Source organism: Polypterus senegalus, chromosome 18 (genome assembly GCF_016835505.1).
Source record: "Polypterus senegalus isolate Bchr_013 chromosome 18, ASM1683550v1, whole genome shotgun sequence".
NCBI lineage: Eukaryota > Metazoa > Chordata > Cladistia > Polypteriformes > Polypteridae > Polypterus > Polypterus senegalus.
The window spans coordinates 38,663,529-38,686,472 of NC_053171.1; the positions used below are offsets into that span (position 1 = coordinate 38,663,529).

The 22,944-nt window shown below is 33.9% G+C and overlaps 1 protein-coding gene across 2 annotated transcripts in view; it reads left to right on the forward strand.

The window, feature by feature from the left end:
- Positions 1 to 22,944, forward strand: part of esrrb (estrogen-related receptor beta) — a 135,015-nt gene that overhangs the window by 55,186 nt on the left and 56,885 nt on the right. For both annotated transcript variants that reach the window (XM_039741456.1, XM_039741455.1), the window contains exon 3: positions 17,624 to 17,740. In XM_039741456.1, the coding sequence (XP_039597390.1) occupies positions 17,624 to 17,740 (117 nt within the window). The remainder of the gene's footprint in view (positions 1 to 17,623; positions 17,741 to 22,944) is intronic.

A 22,944-nucleotide genomic window follows, 5' to 3' on the forward strand; every position in this document is an offset into this window, starting at 1 on the left:
TTTTTTTTAAACTAACTAATATTTGCACACTGTAAAAGTGTCTGAATTATTAATTTAGTGTATATCATAATATATAAGAGATACAGGTGCCGGTCATAAAATTAGAATATCATGACAAAGTTGATTTATTTCAGTAATTCCATTCAAAAAGTGAAACTTGTATATTAGATTCATTCATTAGACACAGACTGATGTATTTCAAATGTTTATTTCTTTTAATTTTGATGATTATAACTGACAACTAATGAAAGTCCCAAATTCAGTATCTTGGAAAATTAGAATATTGTGAAAAGGTTCAATATTGAAGATACCTGGTGCCACACTTTTATCAGCTAATTAACTCAAAACACCTGCAAAATCCTTTAAATGGTCTCTCAGTCTAGTTCTGTAGGCTACACAATCATGGGGAAGACTGCTGACTTGACAGCTGTCCAAAAGACGACCATTGACACCTTGCACAAGGAGGGCAAGACACAAAAGGTCATTGCTAAAGAGGCTGGCTGTTCACAGAGCTCTGTGTCCAAGGACATTAATAGAGAGGCGAAGGGAAGGACAAGATGTGGTAGAAAAAAGTGTACAAGCAATAAGGATAACCGCACCCTGGAGAGGATTATGAAACAAAACTCATTCAAAACTGTGGGGGAGATTCACAAAGAGTGGAGTGCAGCTGGAGTCAGTGCTTCAAGAACCACCACACACAGACGTATGCAAGACTTGGGTTTCAGCTGTCGCGTTCCTTGTGTCAAGCCACTCTTGAACAAGAGACAGCTTCTGAAGCGTCTCGCCTGGGCTAAAGACAAAACGGATTGGACTGCTGCTGAGTGGTCCAAAGTTATGTTCTCTGATGAAAGTAAATTTTGCATTTCCTTTGGAAATCAAGGTCCCAGAGTCTGGAGGAAGAGAGGAGAGGCACAGAATCCACGTTGCTTGAGGTCCAGTGTAAAGTTTCCACAGTCAGTGATGGTTTGGGGTGCCATGTCATCTGCTGGTGTTGGTCCATTGTGTTTTCTGAGGTCCGAGGTCAACGCAGCCATCTGCCAGGAAGTTTTAGAGCACTTCATGCTTCCTGCTGCTGACGAACTTTATGGAGATGCAGATTTCATTTTCCAACAGGACCTGGCACCTGCACACAGTGCCAAAACTACCAGTACCTGGTTTAAGGACCATGGTATCCCTGTTCTTGATTGGCCAGCAAACTCGCCTGACCTTAACCCCATAGAAAATCTATGGGGTATTGTGAAGAGGAAGATTCAATACGCCAGACCCAATAATTCAGAAGAGCTGAAGGCCACTATCAGAGCAACATGGGCTCTCATAACACCTGAGCAGTGCCACAGACTGATCGACTCCATGCCAACGCCGCATTGCTGCAGTAATCCAGGCCAAAGGAGCCCCAACTAAATATTGAGTGCTGTACATGCTCATACTTTTCATGTTCATACCTTTCAGTTGGCCAACATTTCTAAAAATCCTTTTTTTGCATTGGTCTTAATTGTAATTTTCCGAGATACTGAATTTGGGACTTTCATTAGTTGTCAGTTATAATCATCAAAATTAAAATAAATAAACATTTGAAATACATCAGTCTGTGTGCAATGAATGAATCTAATATACAAGTTTCACTTTTTGAATGGAATTACTGAAATAAATCAACTTTGTCATGATATTCTAATTTTATGACCGGCACCTGTATTTTGGAGGAGAGTTTTAATCATCATTAAATGAAATAATATTATACTGTATCTTGAAAGCCTTAAGTATTTGTTTGCCAAATACTTACAAATTATACTTTGAAGATTTATTGTAATAAAGTGTGCATTGTGTGACTTAACATTATAAGACCATTATAATCAAAGTACCACATAATCATATACTGTTTACAGTAAATTTAAACATTTTAACAGTGTTATAGAAATTAGAGCCAAGTAAAGTATCATAAAGTAAGGTTAACTTTATTTACTTCTTCATTATTTGTAAATGTATGAAAAAGAATGTTTAAAATATGATTGTTTGAAATTCTCATAATGATATCTATAGTATTTTTTGAAGAATGCAAATCACAATTTATATTGTCTTACTGAACATTCTTCAGATTTATTTAGATGGACTTAAAACCATGTTTCAAACATTCATTTTTAATGTTGACAGTAAGTTAAAAAACACAAAAGTACTATATAGTATTTTAATATTTCTGCAACAGAAGCTGGCTATTTAAATGACTTACTCAGAGTGTCACACAGGAAGTCAATAGTCAGGATGGAGCAATGTTTTGGTTTACAGTGTTTAACTATCATGCCCATTGCAGTCCTTTCTTTAAAGTTAAGGTAAGCACATGTAAAGATTTAATGTGATATCCTCAGAATGTAATTCTCTGTATAAATAAGATATTAATGATAGACCTTGTATATTGAATATTACAATGTACATTTTAGTTTTTAAACTGAGCAAAAACATTTATCTATTGCTTAAAATTATACCCTTAGGAATCAGTTTTATTTACAACAGTATGTTAAAGGAAGCCGAGAGTACCTGTGCTGGTTGAAGGGTTTTTTTCTCTTTGTTAATTTTCTAACAGTATTATCAAGATATTTTAAAACACTCAAAAATAATAAACAATGCTTTGATATACTTCTGCACACAACCCTCTAATTATCTCTGATCTACATTTTTGTTGATGCAAAACCCAATTGGTATATTGAGTATCTTTAATAATATAATAAATAGCATTGGAAATAAAGCAAGTACTTGTGTTTGCCAAAAATTTAATTTTGAACAGTGTCATTAAATTATATGTGCAAATTACTGTAAATATGGTCATAAAATGTCCCTGCTTAATCCAGTTGAGGGACATGGCACCCTGAGTTTTTATCAGCAGCATCAGATACAATGCAGAAACCAAACCTGGAAAGGCTTCTAATATACCACAGGACATGTTCACATTTTACTGTGTTGATATATCTGTTTGTTTGCATTTATCTGTATTACTGTATTTATGTTACATTTTGTAGTACTATTAGAGTTGATGTTATGCATTAAGATAGATAGACAGATACTTTATTAATCCCAAGGAGAAATTCACAAATTGATAATATTATAAAAGTGTGTCTCAAGTAATTCATGCACCCATTTTCTTAAAGCACTTTTGCATTTCAGCATGACAGACAGCCAAAACCAATCTTGGAAGCATATTGCAAAAGTTAGTGATTTCTCTGGTTTTAGCAACTAGTTTAAAATAAGTATCTTCTGCTGCTAACTGTTTTAAGTTTTAGCATTTTAAGTTTTTTGTTTGACTTCTCTACACATCTGTAAATGTAACTTATAATTAATACTGTCCTCTACCACATATTGATGATACTATAATTTTAATATAGAATTAAAATCAAATATTATGTTTTATGTTTTGTGTCTTCTTATACTATTTTACACATCACTATCATTAAATACATTTTTATATTTGTTATACCTTTTTCATTACATCTATGAGTCTACTGGTTTTGATATGATTAGAGTAAAGATTAGCATTTATTTTACACTTCGGAAAACATAAAAAAATCTGCTTGAAGCCACACTTCTTGGTTCCCATTTGTAAAGACATCAGAATAATATCCACATCCATTTATTTGGCCCACTTAATCCAATTGTAGAGTGAAGGGATGTGCCGTTTCTACATGGCCACACTAATTCATACAGAGCCACTTTAGAATAATCACTTAACCTGATCTGTGCATCTTTGAAATGTGGAAGGAAAACCAGAGAGGAGAAAGAGAGGTTGGGAGCATGCAGTGATACAGCGCATTGCTGCACCCACCACATAATGAAGCACCTCAAAATCAAGTGCAGCCATGCAACAAGTAACACCTTAGCACCACACACTAGCTGAAATGGAATGGAGAAGTATGAAGTTTTTTTACAGTGGCTGGAGTGCCAATCCTGTCACCAACACCCCAGTTTTCCCTGCAAGTTGGAGGACCTAATTACAGGGCTGTATGCAAGTTAACATCATACCCAGGAAGGAGCAATTGCAGGGTAAGGGCCTTGCTCATGGGTCCAACTGAGTTTAAGCAGAATTTACAGGACTTGAACTGGCAACTTTCCGATTGCCAGTGCAGATCCCTAGCCTCAGAGCCACCACTCCAGAAGGAAAACCAGGATACCCAGAAAAAAAAAAAACATATACATTCATTGGCCTAACATATAAACTCCGGACAGTGACCAGGCATGAGTTGGAATTCAGCCTCCTGGAACTGTCACACAACTGCACCAACCACTATGTAGCACGCTTATGTCTATTTAAAATGCATTGCAGTGACTTATGGTTTACTCATCAAAGTTCATTTAATGCTAATGAGCAACTGATTTAAACTACTAAAACCTGGAGCACTGAAGTCTAGCAATTGGTTCTGGACAACTGTGAGAATCCAGCTTCCATGTAGCTATCCCTGAGTGATACAGACTAAATATGGTATATGGTTAATTGTACATGCAGTTTTAAAATATTAATATGCTTATTTTTACTCAGTAATTATATTTCTAAAATGTTTAAAAGTTAATTTAATGCTAATGAGCAACTGATTTAAACTACTAAAACCTGGAGCACTGAAGTCTAGCAATTGGTTCTGGACAACTGTGAGAATCCAGCTTCCATGTAGCTATCCCTGAGTGATACAGACTAAATATGGTATATGGTTAATTGTACATGCAGTTTTAAAATATTAATATGCTTATTTTTACTCAGTAATTATATTTCTAAAATGTTTAAATTAAGTGTGTTTTGAAGGAGGCCCTTAAGAAAATTTGCCAGTCTAAAAGTAATTCGAGTGTAATGTGTATGAATGGAAAACACCACTTTCATATAGCTTTAGGGATTTCTCAACCAGTTTTTCCATTACTTTAATATACTGGACATTTGTTATTCTATCATTTTAAACATAATTTCAAATCTGTCATCTATATTAATTGAAATAGTCATGAAAGAAAGACAGAGCTGATGCCAAAGTACATTCACCCATGATAAAAGCTGTAGTTGAATGTTATATACTACGGTGGGCTGGCTCCCTGCCCGGGGTTTGTTTCCTGCCTTGCGCCCTGTGTTGGCTGGGACTGGCTCCAGCAGACCCCCGTGACCCTGTAGTTAGGATATAGCAGGTTGGATAATGGATGGATGGATGAATGTTAGATAGCCTTTACTCGGTAAAGCAGCTGGTTTAAAAGCTTACATAAACTTTCACTTTTAACTTTAGTTAATAAAATTTATTTTTGCTCTGACAATAAAAGGACACACAAATCAGGGTTATTTTTACATGATCTTAATTGGATCTACTCTGATACTCTGTTACTTTTGTACCGTATATTTTAAAATGTCTCCTTTTAATATGATAAGCTTTGTTTAATTTAGGAAGCTTAAACTAGTAATATAAATTAAAGTAAAGTATGTACAGAATACAAAATATGTACGTACGTACATACATATATACGTAGATAGTCAAACCAACTTAGGATCACAGTGGCAAATGCACATTGTGAAATTGGTAAATTTTAAGGGAAAAGTATTTTCTAAAAATTTGCTAATTTTACAATGAGCATTTTCATTCTTTATTCTTGTAACTGATGGAATTAAAATATTCTGTTTATTGTAAAACAAACTAACTTTAGGAATAAAAGGAAAACTCTGGTATATACAAGCATATTTAGTCAAAATGGTAATTCTCAAACATTATTTGGGAGGTATGCTTGTTATTTAAAGTATTTGTCAATGTTAAGAACTTTAATATCACTGTCACATTATGAATTAGCTATTGATTTTTGTTAATAAGTTAAAAATCACATATTAAAACAAATTTTTACATTAACAAAAATAAATCAGTTAATATACTGTATTACAATGCTTATGAAAACAAACAATATTTCAAAGCACTTTACTAATCTGAATATAAAATCTCGCAGTACATGGAGAATACTCATAAAATGTAAGTAGTAAACAAAAAAAAATGAATTTGAAATATATTATAGTACTAGGGTGTTGTACCGTGTTGGCAATTATGAATGTAGAGAAAAATCAAGCAAAATGACACTTTATTTATTTATTTAGCCAATATAAGTTGTCATTTTGCTTGATTTTTCTCTACAAATATATAAATTGTATCAGAGATTTTTTATTACCAATTAACATCAATTATAGTTAGCTTTCTAAAAATACCGGAATATTCAGTCTTTTATTAATACAGTGTGTGTCATGCAAACAGCTGCAATAAAACAGTAAAAAGATGATAATGCTATTCAAAACATTTATATGATAAAATTTGCATTTAGTTGTACATGTTTTAACGGCTGGAAATATGTCAGAATGTGTTTAAATAAATCATAGTGAAAAAAATCAGCTGCTTCCTAATTTTCAAAAGAAATATGGCATTGGGTAACAACACATGCCTAAACCTGTAACAGGAAAAACATACAAAACTATTCATTACTTCTATAACTTAATGAATGTTTATATGCCTTGCAAATTCTGGAATTAAGATTGTTAAATTAATGCTAAATAAATATAGTTTATTCTTTTCTTATTTAAAATGCAGCATTATATGTATTCATAAACTGAACATACTGGCTGAAATGATGACATGCCCTTAAAATATACTTTTATACATGTATTTATACTTGTTCTTTGATATTTAAATTAAATGCATAAATTAGAATATAAACATATTATTCAGCATATTTTTATTTACAAAGTCACAATAAAGTAAGTTCCGGTACTCTATTTGGAAGTTTCAGTATTAATTATGACTACTACAAATGTTTCTACCATTACTTGACCTCCAGAAATATTATATAAATACAGTTATACTTTACAATGTATAATCAAAGGCAGATTTAAATGTATGGAATGTATTGACAGGAAATTTGCACTCTTGATAAAAGCAGTAGAATAACTAGCTTTAATGAAGTTTTACAATTTATAATTGATTAGGACTGGGTGCATTGTCATTTAGGACAAAGTAATTGATTTTCTAAAAGAGGTGTGACACTGTATTGCAGTAGTTAGAGCTGCTTCACCTTTGATTCAGTATCCTGGATTTGAATCACACTTGGATCATTGTCCATATGGAGCATGCTCTCCTCATGTTTAAATGGGTTTTCTTCTGGGACTCCAGTTTATATCCTATGTTCCCAAAGATGTGCAGGTTAGGTGAAATGGTAATTCTGGGCAGGCCCCATGTGAATGTGGGAATGTGTGTGAATATGCCTCGAAATGGAATGGCATCATATTCAGAGTCTTTTACTGCGTTGTGCCAGATTCTGCTAGAACAGACTCCAGCCTGCTGCAAAGTATTAAGCAGTTATTGAGACCATTATTTTAGAGTTAGAATTTTTAAATTCAAATTATGAAGAATTTATTGGTCCAGTTTAATGTAGTATACTTAGCTGATTTTAAAATACTGCAGGATTATCCTTTTGTGTGAATATCAACTAACGACTTTAAGCAAACTAAGAAAATATTCAAAAAGTACAAAATGAAGTGTGTCAAGGAATAAAAGATAACAAGCTATGTCTAATAGGAATACAATTATTATATTACATATATGCAGTATATGGTGTGTGTGTGTATATATACAGTATATATTATTTATATATACAGTATTTTATTTGGAATTTAGTACACTAGAATATATATATTAATTATTAAACGGTGCTTATCTGTCTCTGTATGTGTATTTTTGTAATACGTTATTACTATCTTCACTTTTAAAAGCGCTTCGGAAGCTATTGTATATCTTATTTTTATCCTCAGTATTAGATTAAAAAAGTAACCTTCACATTATGCATTCCATTAAAGAATGAATTTACATTTCCAGTCTGTCAACTAGATTTGAACTTTCTGGCGTGGATCTCAATAGTTATATTAGTCAAGTCAAGTCACAAATTAATATCATACTTTGCCATCAGCCTTCCTTAAAATAACTCTGTTTCATTTCCATGAACCTGATACCTTCATTCTTCACCTGATCTGCAGTAACAGCCATAAACATAAATCTGTTATTGAGCCTCCTTTTTGCCCTTTCTGTATATGCTGTTTCCTTTAAGTTTTAATGCAGGTGTACAACTGTATATATTGAGTTCTTTTCCATGTAAAGTAATAGACCTTGACGGTAAGCCTGTAAAAGTGGGTTTACATTTTAAAGAGAGATATCTTTTATTTTATAATAATTTACTTACAAGTACTGACTCCCTATGACTGTCCTCAGGGCTGCTTGGCACAGGTCCTGAAAACCCATATCATAAATTGAGAAGGATAGAAATCAGCAAGAAAATCATTTTTTCCTTTAATTCTTTTATTGGTTTAAAATGTACATTTGCTATCTTTTGAACAAAAAGTATGGAATTTTGTTTTCAAGAGACATTTTGCTTTATACAGTTTGTTTGATAAAAACTAAACCCATACACTTAAGATGTATTAAGGCCAAATGCAAATATCTCTAGACAATTCACCAGGATTTTAACAATAATGTATAACGTTAAATTCCAAGATGGCACTGCGGATTACATCCGGAGCCTCTGCCAACCCAGTAAAATCAAGAGAAGGACAAACAACCTCTATTTTATATAACACATTTCTAAACTGAATATCTTGTGCAATTGGTTATGTGTGTTTTGTTCCACAGTAACACAAGTAGGTTAAATGATTTGCTCAGGGTCACACAGTGAGTCAGAGGATTGAACCTGTAATCTTGTGGTTTAAAGCACAGTGCCTTAGACATTAGGCCTTATTACCTGCAAAAGCTCAACTAAGAGCCACTTTGTTGATTTATAAGATTTGCTAAAGGTTTGAAATTTGTTTCTGCTGCAGAAAGCAAACTTTAACTGGTGATTATCATTTTTTAGATACAGAAGGCATATTCCAGAAGTATTTCTACATAATATACATGTATTTTTCTGCAAGGCTTATTTCATAGTCAGACTTTTCTAACAGATAATTTAGGTTTGAGGTATTAAAGGAGCAGTTCATATTTGCAGCTTAATAAACAAATTATTTGATCTACATACCTATTAAAGCCTGAATTTAGAGACTGTTAATTGTGACTGTAACAAAATGTACTTGTACTTATCTGTTCTTTTTATTTGTTCACATTATGTTTGATGAATATGCATATCATTGAGGTATGATCAGTTTTCATTTAAAAATTACTTGCCAAAGCCCCAATTATTGCATCATAAGCAGTGTTGTTTCATTAAAAAGTCAAATATTATTTTTAACATTTGGAAAAGGTTGCATATATCTATAAGCATAATACAATTACTTTTAATAAGTATAATAATAATTCCTTTTGACTTGCACATTCATCCTTTCATTTGGACCCATTCTGTGCTTGCCATTATTAAGTCACAATGAGCAAGAACTGGACCTGACAGAATTAAGTGAAACACAGGAATCACACTTCAGTTGCATGTGAATCCACTGAAGGCCACATTAGTTCCAGATTAGAAATAATCAATCAACTTGAGATTCAATGTTTTGGATACAGGGAAAAGCTGGTAGGCCTTCCAAAAATACACACTTTTAGAACATACAAACGCCACAAAGACAGAATATCAAATCTAAGTCCATAGATCAATTAAGCCATATACAGTTATGTAACTAATGGACACATTTCCATTTATAGTTGGCTTATGTTTGCATAAAAATATTCCTAACAGGTAATATTTAAGTTATAATTTTGAGAACTGAAAAGGATCAACAAGCATTTGCTTATTACGGTTACATTCAAAATATCATGTTTTTAAAAAAAGTTTGACAGTGATTTCTGATCAAAACCATTGATTATACAGTTTTTGTTTTTGCAATTTTATGGTTTTCATTTTTTTGTAAGTAAGAAAAAATATTTCTGTAATTTACAGTGGGGCTTTTTTTGCAGCTTTCACTTAGAAAATCACATGAAGTGTCACCACTAATTATATCATGACAATTTCAGGTGTTTCTGCTGTGTCTTTCTCAACACTGAAATTAAAACAGTTTTTTGAGTATTTTTATTTTTATTAGCCAGAATAAGTCTAGTTATTCCATCTGCACTGCTGAAGTAATTTATTTAATTATGCTGTATATCCAGTTATGTTTTATAAGCTCTTTTCAAATCTGTGTATAACATTTTACATAGAATTAGGTCCATAAATATTTGGACAGAGACAACTTTTTTCTAATTTTGGTTCTGTACATTACCACAATGAATTTTAAATAAAACAACTCAGATGCAGTTGAAGTGGAGACTTTCAGCTTTAATTCTGTGGGTTGAACAAAAAGATTGCATAAAAATGTGAGGCAACTAAAGCATTTTTTTAATTCAGTCCCTTCATTTCAGGGGCTCAAAAGTAATTGGACAATTGACTCAAAGGCTACTTCATGGGCAGGTGTGGGCGAGTCCGTCGTTATGTCATTATCAATTAAGCAGATAAAAGGCCTGGAGTTGATTTGAGGTGTGGTGCTGGCATGTGGAAGATTTTTCTATGAACAGACAACATGCGGTCAAAGGAGCTCTCCATGCAGGTGAAAGAAGCCGTCCTTAAGCTGCGAAAACAGAAAAAACCCATCCAAGAAATTGCTACAATATTATGAGTGGCAAAATCTACAGTTTAGTACATCCTGAGAAAAAAAGCAAGCACTGGTGAACTCAGCAATGCAAAAAGACCTGGACATCCACGGAAGACAACAGTGGTGGATGATCGCAGAATCATTTCCATGGTGAAGAGAAACCCCTTCACAACAGCCAACCAAGTGAACAACACTCTCCAGGGGTAGGCGTATCGATATCCAAGTCTACCATAAAGAGAAGACTGCATGAAAGTAAATACAGAGGGTGCACTGCAAGGTGCAAGCCACTCATAAGCCTCAAGAATAGAAAGGCTAGATTGGACTTTGCTAAAGAACATCTAAAAAAGCCAGCACAGTTCTGGAAAAACATTCTTTGGACAGATGAAACCAAGATCAACCTCTACCAGAATGATGGCAAGAAAAAAGTGTGGAGAAGGCGTGGAACAGCTCATTATCCAAAGCATACCACATCATCTGTAAAACACGGTGGAGGCAGTGTGATGGCTTGGGCGTGCATGGCTGCCAGTGGCACTGGGACACTAGTGTTTATTGATGATGTGACACAGGACAGAAGCAGCCGAATGAATTCTGAGGTGTTCAGAGACATACTGTCTGCTCAAATCCAGCTAAATGCAGTCAAATTGATTGGGCAGCGTTTCATGATACAGATGGACAATGACCCAAAACATACAGCCAAAGCAACCCAGGAGTTTATTAAAGCAAAGAAGTGGAAAATTCTTGAATGGTCAAGTCAGTCACCTGATCTTACCCCAATTGAGCATGCATTTCACTTGTTGAAGACTTAACTTCGAACAGAAAGGCCCACAAACAAACAGCAACTGAAAGCCGCTGCTGCTAAGGACTGGCAGAGCATTATAAAGGAAGAAACCCAGCTTCTGGTGATGTCCATTAGTTCAAGACTTCAGGCTGTCATTGCCAGCAAAGGGTTTTCAACCAAGTATTAGAAATGAACATTTTATTTCCAGTTATTTAATATTGTCCAGTTACTTTTGAGCCCTGAAATAAAGGGATTGTGTTAAAAAAATGCTTTAGTTGCCTCACATTTTTATGCAATCTTTTTGTTCAACCCACTGAATTAAAGCTGAAAGTCTGCACTTCAACTGCATCTGAGTTGTTTCATTTAAAATTCATTGTGGTAATATACAGTACCAAAATTAGAAAAAAGTTGTCTCTGTCCAAATATTTATGGACCTAACTGTATGTATACTTTAGTTAAACAAATAACATTTTTCAGGAGTTTTCAGTTTTGCTCAAGGGCGCCGATAATTGAAGAACTCCTTTTTATGTCATTTTTTTATCAGGTGCTCATTAGTGTTCAATATTTAAGCCCAGATTTAACTCAACTACTCTTTTTTTTTTTGCATTTCTGTGTTGAATTAATACATCCCTATAGCGTATGTTTTAGTTTCTCACAAATACAGTATATTTGCGAATTGCACAAATAGTGTAGATAACAAACTACTTCTGTATAGCTAAAGATAAAGCTGTAATAGTGTACATGCAGTATTTGTAAATTAAAAAAAAATTATCCCTCTACACACTTAAGTTCAAATTCTGGGTTATACAGGGTGAGGCAGAAAGGACGGACATCTTTGAAATGGCTAGAACTCACCACTAGGTGGAGTGACAGATGTGAGGTAGGTGGCGTTAGGTTCACGAAGTCTTGGCATTTGTTTACTGTATTTTCTTTTTAGTTGAGGCCAATGGAGCTGTGGATGATAGAACACCGCGTTTTTGCGTATGACTGTTTTGTCAAGAACAACCAATCTATTACTGCAGTTCAGCGTGAGCTTCGTTGCCATTTCAATATCCACAGAAATAAAGCTGTTCCCGCTCGTAACACTATCCTACGTTGGGTTAAAACACTTTGTACACGAGGTACACTAATGAACAAAAGACCGCCGGGGTCTACACGAACGGCACGTACCCCTGAAAATGTGGAAAGCTTACGACTAGCCCTACTGCGCAGTCCAAGTCGATCTGCTCGGTAGCATTCTTCTGAACTTGGCCTCAGTAATCGTTCGGTAAGGCGTATTTTGCATTTAGACGTGCATTTCCATCCCTACAACTTGTCAAATGCTATTTCAATATGAACTCAAATCATTCAATATATTTATTTGTAAGAAAAAAATTAACAATTTTGTGATTTTGTAAAAAACGTCCGTCCTTTCTGCCTCACCATGTATTCCTATGAATACAGTGAAATGTCTTGCTTGCATGTCTCGCACAGATATACTGTACAGTATAAGAATACATGAAAGGTAATCTAATGTAGTAGTAGGTGGCTGTTGACTAGTTTTATGACCTGAGAATAAAAACTGTCCTTGAATCCAGAGTCTTAAGTGAAAATGGTCATGTATCTGCGGTCATAATGGAGGAGAAAAGAAAGTAACTGGACAGGATGGCTGAAGCCTATAATAATATTGTTTACCTTTCTAAGACAGTATGAAGGCTAGTCTGATAGGATAGTTTCACTTATACATTTGTTACATTTTAAACTGTTTCACCTTTTATGTTTATTTTTGATTTAATTGTTTTCTGCATATACCAAGTGGAACTGATTAAGATCCATGGGACCGTGCAATTAACCCATCAATAAAACACCAGGTCATATATCTCAGCTTCTATCATCATTAAGGTGCTTAGGATCCTAAAATAATAAAAACAGCCCAAAAGTGTCAGATTAAAAGTGTTTTGCAATATAAACAAAATATTTGTCTCTCTTTCTCTTCCAATATTTACAAGATGTGAGGCACATGTCCATTGTCCCCGAACTAAGAGCAATTTTCTGAAAACTTGTAGTATATTTGCAAAACTAAGACTCATATCAGAATATCAAGATTATATGTTTCTTTGCATTGTTTGATTAATTATTTAGGAACATTGATAATGTAAATCTAGCAACATTCTTTCGTTTTAAGGCTAAATGACATACTCAAGGACATCAGTGGAAATTAAGGAGAAGTGCATTTAAAACAGAGGTCAGGAAGAACTTCTTTATGCATGTAGTTATGGGACTCTGAAACAAACTACTAAGACATGTAAAGCAGAAGCCTTGACAACCTTTAAAAAAAAAATCTGGATGAGATATTGGATAGCTTAGCTATTACCTAAACAAACAGAATTGATGGATTGAATAATTTCCTCTCGTTTGTCAAATTTCTTATATTATTTATTTTGCATACATAAACACTTTTTAGTATTTTCAACTTATCAGAAAGAAGTGTACACCCTGTATGTTTCATCTACTAGAAGAATATCACCTAACTACATCCCAAAAGCCAGTACAGAATATCTAGGTCTCTCTCGTCTCACCTGATACCTAATTGACATTGCACCCAAGCCTAATCCTTCACCTGGAAAAGTCTATACACAGGTAGTGAGGCTCATTCTGATCCTGATTCTGTCCATACCAGGAACAGTAGACCCACAAAGAATCACGGGAATTGTTAAAGTACATCAGAGGAATGGGGAGTATTCGGTCTGAGAAAAGAAGGATTGTAACTGTCCTGTTTGCAAAAAGTGTTATTCTCTGGGCCTCAACAAACCATGATCTGCCACAGATATTGAATGGTTCTGAGTTTGATGCAGTTGAGAACAGAATCGACATCTCCAATTTAGAGATCATTGTGCTCTCCCTGTAAGTAATGGCTTCTGTAGGTAAGGGGTGATCAGGTGTTCCAAGTAACTCTTTATCTGAATTAATAGTTTGATAATGATGATGGAGACAATGTCCTATCCAATCATTTTCCTAGCCTTGGTTGGCTGAAACGGCAAAGAGACAAAAGGATAAATAAGTAGAACATACTGTATGTAGGAAGTGGTTTAAGGAAACAGGTGCCAGTATGATTAAATACTTGCCCTTTAAGTCACTTTAAACGTACATAGAGTACATATGAACTCTGCTCTGGGAGTGACCACACCAGAATTGTAAACCAGTCTCCTGAGAGACACTCCATCACCTCAGTACTCCCACTGCTGTTTTAACTCTATTTATGATAACCTGTAGTAGAAATTATTTAAGAAAAAATGTTAACAAAACTTATAAATTAGCTCACCAGAATCTTTTAGCTATAAAACCAACACAAGCAAATGTAATATTGAACATATTTGTGTTAAATACTGCCTAGAAAATATAGCTAAAGCTAACTAATTTTATGCTAAACTAGATATCAAATGAGGGTCTGAAGAATATATTAAACCATGAAGTCTGACAGAAGAACATCACTGAATAGCTTTCGTTCCCAGTGATTGAAGCTTGAATGCAGTTCCAACTGTCATGCAAAATGCATATACATATATGCACACCTTCTTATCAATGTGTTCCCACAGCCACCATGATCTGTGTCATTTGATATTTCCATTTGTTAAGTTTACTATATGCAGTGAAACATGTTATTAAGCTGAATCCAGTCTTTGACCATTGATAGCCAAAGACTGGATTCAGTCAATAATAACTGAAAAGGATCAATTAGGCACTTGTTGGTGCAGAATATACTGTATAATAAACTTATAATATAAAAATATAAACATTAAATCTGCACTTAAATGTTATATACTACACTAATGCTTATAAGGCTGTAAGCATTTTTTTCACATACAAGTACATCTACTTGAAATTAATAAGCACTTCTTTCTATACATGGGGCCACAGAGCGAATTCTCCATGGTAGAAATCCACACTGGAATGATCTCAGTTAGTTTTTATTTAAGTGAGTTTCAGTTGAATTTGTATAAACCTATTCTTGCAGTAAACATTTTGTGTTCCATTAACACAAATCAAAATGAAAACCTGTTCTGTGTTCAAAATAAATTAAACAATAGTAATATAATAATATACATCTGAAAGAATGCTGATTTTTGTTCAGTCAAATTAAACATCATACCATAATACCACAAGCTCAACAAAAGAAAAGAATGTAAACTGTAAAAGCACGTAGACTGAAAAAGTCCAATCACATGCTAAAACATTTCAGCTGTGTGGTGACCACTGTCATTGTCACGGTAGCTTGATCTTTACATGAGAGAAACACAAAAAATTCAAAATGTTGGCTGTCATTATTCTCCTTGCCATTGGCATCAGAAAGAGCTATCTATAATGTAAAACCTGGTCATCTCAACTACTAAATTGCAATTGCAGCAGTTTTAAGAACCTAATGAAGAAAACGAAAATACAGTAGAGGGCATTTTTTAGAATGACTTTTCCTCAGGCAACCTCAACAGTGTTTTGTTTCTGCTAATGTCATCCCTTTTTCACATTTTAAAAATGTCCTTGGGCCCTTAACCTCATGAAAATACGGTTTATACTTATTGTAACCAGCACTGCTCTCTTGAGATAATATTTCTTCCTACAGAATTACTCCTTGTTTTGTTGTTTATTTCTTACAATTGTATCTTTTTTCAGATTATGTCTTTGCAATGCAGATATTCTGTTTCCCCTTCGAAAGTGATAATGAAGGATATTGCTGTGATGTGTGTAACAAAAAACAACATAAAATTATTTTATGCATTCCTTTTAATATTTTTTTATTATTTTTTAAATATTTTTTATTTTGTTCCATGTATGGACAAGGTCATATATATTTACTGTATATGCAAACAACTGTAGCATGCTGATTTTTTTCCAAATGCAACTTAAAATTTTCAAAAGAGCTAAACAATTATATTTAAAATAATGTTCGTAAAGCCTTACAATTGACATTATAAATTAAATTCTGCTCTCCTTTTGATAATTCTAAATCTTTCCAAGATCTTAGGTACCAACATTTTTGTTTCTAATTTCACTTCCAATTTCAAACTTTATTATGTAAGAAAAACACAGATCAATGTGTAATACAATTGACTTTTCATTTTTATAAATTTTATTTGTTGAGGACAAATAACTTGCTTTAACCATATGTCCATTGATTTCTTGTTCACTCTCAGTATTCTCTTCCACTCTAGTGTTTGTTCCTCCCTCTAGTGAACCGTTGTCAGTTCATCCAGCTAACAACTTGTTTATATTTTTAAATGCATACATGCATTTGCATTTTGAGTCTAGATGCTTGTAAACTTGTAAAGATGAGTAGTGACAAAAACACTTGCTTCCTGATGTTCCCTTTCCATATAATGTACATGTAGCACACTGATTCTGGATATGTTTCAATACACTTCAAAGTCAGGCATTTGTTGGAACTGTTAGATGCATCCCGTTTATAACAGAATTTTAGAAAACCCATTGAAGCTTCCCTGGGTTTATATTATAAGGTTAGATAGGTATAATTCATCAATGGATTCAAATAGACATCTGACTAGTAGCTCAATCTCAGATGTGTTTCAGTAATGAAGAACTCTTAACCAGCTCAATCCCTCTAAATCATTCTTCTCTTCTGATTCATTGTGAATTTTCCAGAGGTTCTGTCTCCATCTCATTATTCTGTGACTTTCTAAGTATATCACCACCAGTTAAGCCATGCATGTACTCTTTTACCTAGCTTAAAATATACCAAAGTGTCTTGCTGATGCTCCCTACAGATGCAATTCTAACACGAATTCATATATTGTGTAGTCCCTGTCCTTTTGCATTGTCATTAATGCACCTACTTGCTTTAACCAGTGAAATTAATATAGGGTGAACATAAGGACTTCCAGTAGACAGAAAAATCTACATGAAAGAAAGAGGCAATTTCTTGGCTTGCTAGTCAGCTCAGCATAATGGATTATATGAGAAGTGATATGAACCCCCTCAGTTACATCAAGGTCAGAATTTCAAATATCACTCAGAAATACTTAAGAAAAAGTTGGCTGATACAGGGAGTAATTTCTAGCCACTAAGGCTCAAAAACTAAGAAAACTTAGAGATTAGAAGTAAACATCTCCTGACTTCAGTTACTTTCTAATCAACTTGTAAATGGCAAGGTGTACAGTAATTTGCCTTTGCAATAGTGATCAGCATTCTGTAACTGTTTATTGTGTGTTATATTTTACAGAATTGTACTTTGTTATGTTACACATTTTACGAATATTGTTTTCTTTTTTTAGGAAATATTGAATATAGCTGTCCAGCCACAAATGAGTGTGAGATAACAAAACGTAGACGCAAATCCTGCCAGGCCTGCCGTTTCATGAAGTGTCTCAAGGTTGGAATGCTTAAAGAAGGTAAGCGACATTCCTCCATTTTTCAAGTTAGGAAGGAGTCTTTGTTTGTAGAAACAACTAGATGTCAGAAAATGAATGCTTAAATTTTAAAGGCTTAAGCAAGCTTCCTTCTATTTGAACATTTCTGGAAATTCATCTGTCATAGAAATCCCTTTTTATCTGCCATGGTAGGCTTGCTTTTTGTTTGAGTGAAGTCATTAAAATGTTACAATATATTTTTCTGAATGTCCTTTCCTTATTGGTCCAGCACTAAAAGTATTTTAATAGAAACTAATAGCAGTATAAATGATGACTGATGAATTCCACAGGTACAAGAATGATAAGGCAATGTAGTAACGGTAATAGATAGGAAGATCTATTTTACTTTTTTGCCTTTGTTCTAATTAGATATTTTTTCTAATGTATTCTGTCAATGACATTGGATTAAGAAGATTTAATCTGCAAGAAGTTCAGTATTTTATATACAATTAATAATGGATAGCACAGTCAGCATTGTATTGAGCCCTACATACTCACACTGGTTTAGAGTTGGTCCATTTCAGGACAAAAATGTTCTTACATAGTCTGACAATGTAAGAAAGCATTTTGAAGAAAACAGGCCATTCAGCTTTATATTACTGTAGTCTCTCAGTTCACTTCACGATATATTATTTAAAACCTCATTAAGCTGAGATCAGAAGTAAAGTGTATTGTCAGATATATGCATTGATAAAATATCCTAAGAGTGATTTGTTTAAAGAAACATTTTATAAGATCTGTACGAAATGTACTCTTAACCAGTTTCCATCTGTGCTACAATGTTCTTTTTGAAGAACACATTCGTAAGTAACCTCATGTATCTGCCTCACTTTTCCCCTTCTTCATTAAATATGTTTGCCACTTAATCTCCGCTTTTTGGGCTAAAAAGATGCACTACAGATAAAAGAGTAATTTTGAAATGTTATCAGTATTTAAAAAATTACTGCCCCTTACACATTGATTTTATGATCACCTTTTGTTGTAATAAATAGAATAACAATTACAAACCATACTGTGCATTAAATAGTAAAGAAACAGTAAAACTCTTACAGCAGCACTCTAGAATACTCTCTTCCTTGAAGGACTACTCCACCCAAAAATGTTTTTAGATGTTAATTACCCCATGTGTTTTGTAGTGATGACTGAGAAAAAATTTTAATCTCATGCTTTTATAGAGAACAGAGATAAAAAAAATTAAAATACAGGCGAATGGTGCCCAGTGTTGTATAGCAACGAATGATATTTGCCCGTAAAATGCAAAACACATGTGGTAAAATACTGTTAAATAGATACTTTCAGCACACATCATAAATAGGAACTCATTCGTATAAGACTGAACTTTTAAACTGAAGACAAGTCTCTTAACAAGTGAATGAATGGAAGAGGCAGATCTTCAGTTCAAAAGCTAAATTTTGTAATTGTGAATGCAAGGAGTGTGGTGTAGTGGTTAAGACTTTGGACTTCAGAGTCTGTGGGTGTGGGTTAAAAACCCTGCTACTAACAGTGAATGAGTATTAGGAAGTTGCTTCACCTGCCTGTGCTCCAATTGGAAAAACAAAAGAAATGGTAACCAATTGTAACTCATATTAAAATAATGGCATCAGTCAAATAGGTAAATGTAAGTTCAGCCTTATCTACTGATTGTGTTTGTCGTTTATGCTATACACTGATTTTTCAAGAAGTATCTATTTAACAATATGTTAACAAAAATGCATTTGTTTCACATGTTATGAGCAGACAACAGGATAATTGACATATGCAATATGAATATTCTTGTTTTTTTTCCATGGATGTTTTTCTTTTCATTTGCCATTGTACAGCATTGGTCACCATTTGCTTGTATTATATTATAAACTTTTTTATCTCCATTTTCAATGAAAAAGTGAGATTAAATATTTTCCTCAGTCATCACTATAAACTACATGGGGTAAGTAACATAAAAATATTTTGGTGGGGTATTCCTTTAATCTATGATAGAATCAGACTAATGCAATTTAAAATTGTGCACTGTTCTTATTTTTCCTACATCAGATTATATTCAACCTGTGAGAGATGCTATAAAGCAGAGTACTGTTACTAGATCTATTAGTCATCTATTTTTAATTTGTTGTCAGACTGCCCTAGTGCTTGAGTATATTCTCATCTACTTACTTCTGTTTTTGGAGTTATCCTGGATGCAATCCCTGCTCTTAATGATCAGTCTAATTCTACAGTGCATTGTTTATTTACTAGTGTATGGCCTTAATTTGGCTCAGGGAAAATCTTGCATAGCATGGTGATTAGAACTTCTGCCTGATAATTCCATGAGGCTGATTTTGAATAATGGCCCAGTCACTTTTTTAAAATTCACACACGTTCCTAGTGTCTGTATGTTTTTTTTTGTTGTTTTTTTTTTTGTGTAGTCCAAAAAGACATACATGTGTGGTGGTCGCCAGCTTGGATAGAGGGAACAATCCAGTATCACCATTCATTTCTCATTGACTCATTGATGTAAGACAGAAAATTAACATTTAACCAACAAAAATTAACCTAAAAATTATGTCAGTCTTCCCTGGACACAGCACTTCTTTTTCTATTCCCAGAGCATTTTAGACCTTACACCCTCTTCCTTCTGGTCTCGGCTTTCTAATTTCTCTTGTTCAGTGCTGGGGGAAAGAGAGTGGGGGTATGATTATTGGGGAAATTGCATATATAAGAGACAGAAATGTATTGTTGTATTATACATTTTTTCAAAACTTCAAGAAAAAATGGATCCACTGTGAATATCTGCTGCTCTATTTAATCATATCCTTCATTTTGATAAAATATCATGAAGAACTTTGTGAAATGTGCAGATATGCAGCAACTTACGTATGTAAGCAGATACAGAATAAATCCAAACAGATTTACTGAAATAGGATTCAAATTAGGGGCTACATTGGATTCAGGGACTATTCAGACCCTTTTACTTTCTGCACACTTTATTGTGTTGTAGATTTAGTTCTAAATGAATAAAATTGCCATATTTGTCCTTCAGTCTAACTCAATAACCATAATGACAATGTGAAAACGTTTTCAGAAAGGGTTACAAATTTATTAAAAACATATCAGTCAGTCAGTAATTTTCCAACCCACTATATCCTAACACAGGGTCACGGGGGTCCGCTGGAGCCAATCCCAACCAGCACAGTGTGCAAGGCAGGAGCAAATCCCCGGGCAGGGCACACACACACCAAGCACACAGTAGGGACAATTTAGGATCGCTAATGCACCTAACCTGCATGTCTTTGGACTGTGAGAGGAAACCGGAGCACCCGGTGGAAACCCACACAGACACGGGGAGAACTTGCAAACTCCCTGCAGGGAGGACTTGGGAAGCAAACTCGGGTCTCCTAACTGCGAGGCAGCAGCGCTACCACTGTGCCACCCTAAAACATATAGTATTAAATAATAATAATAATAATAATATATGGTTATGTTATATATTATAAATTATATAAAATAATTTTAGCGAAACACTACTATGGTGTAGTTTTTCCAATTACATGTTGCCTTGATTCTATGCTCATGCTAGGACATAAGTAACAGCCTCCAAATGAATAAACACTTCTACCAGGCAAATGTAAAATAAGAGCAGTTAGTATGAACAAAAATGCTGAATAGTATGATCCCTTCTTCTGACTAATAGAACTGTAACAGTATTCCGACTGGAAAAAATAACCTCGTCCCTTAGCACACACTCGAGTGGGTCTCAGCTCTCTATGTGTATTGATCCAGTAAATGTTTTCCGAACATCTCAGCTCTCTTCCTGCGGATGTTTTTTTTTTTCCTTTTTCTTAAAAGTCAGGCTACAGGGAATTCAGTGACAATTAAACATGCTGCCAATAGATTTTTTCAGCTCAGTTTCTCTTGTGTGACCCCACGAGAGCATTGCACCAACTTGGGGAATTATTTTACCCGGGTCTGCACAATAATGGGATTTATATTTAACTGTTTATGCTTTGCTAGCCCAGACACATACAAGTGAAATTATGAACCTGGCTGTTTTGAGGGAAATCTTTAATTCAAATCTATATACTGATACTCCAAAGCAACCCCAGTTGAATTTAAAATAAATTGACTTTGTTTCTATTCAAGCACCAATTTAGTGCAAATTTACAAATCAGAAGTTACCATAAATTCTGATTTCAAAGTAATCTTTACAGAAATAACCACATGCCATTTAAACACAAATGAAATACAATTTTAGATTTTCAGGTTAAACTTCAGATGATAATACATTCTGATCTTTGTTATGTGTTTACATGTTTGTGCATCGTGTGAGAAAGGCTGCTTATTTCAGATTGGCAGGTGCTTCTAATATAAGGTGTTTTGCACCCATTGCTGGTAACATTCACTACTGCTTCTTCACAGTCACAAATATGTGAGTTTGGAAAGGTAAAGCTTACATTGATATAATCTATCACTAAATTTAAAACATGCTTCATTATAGTTTATTAAAAGTATGCAAAATAATAATAGGAAAGAAATGATTAGCCTTTGTTTTTAATTAATGTTAAGTTCATTGTTATACAGTATGAATAGTCATCAAGACTATTTTCCATATGATTAAATGAAAGACATTTAAAAATACATGTTTGTAACATTATAAATAATTCATAAGAGATTGTTTTTGTGAATATTTTATGCAGAATCCACTCATTTCTTAAAGACAATAGAGCACTGGTCATACTTAAATACTGTATCTGTCACTTCATCATGATCACTCTTTAAAGCTCACTGTGACACTGTTTGGTAGAACTGAGAAATATAACCTTCATTATATTTATCTTTTGAAATCATTTTAAAAAGGAAGCTTGCAAATCCTTTTGCAAATAGAGGTATGGTGAAGTGCAGTTTCATCTGCCAAGTTATGGTGAGTCAAACATGGATAATACAATAGCAATAAAATAAGAATGGGTAGGTAGTAAATAATGGCATACATGGTGCCCCAGAAATTAAACCTCCATAAATAGCAGATATAGATTGTAATTGTCATCATGAATAGGAATGGAAAGTATTCTGTTAAGAAGCCAGAGATTCTCAGTTATTTAGTTGAAGAAAGTTGAGAAAATGAGGGGCTAGCAAAAATGAAGATGATCTTCTGGTACATGATGTTTAGTTAAGGAAAATGTAATGGTGTTAAAGCTATGAGATTGAAAGAGATA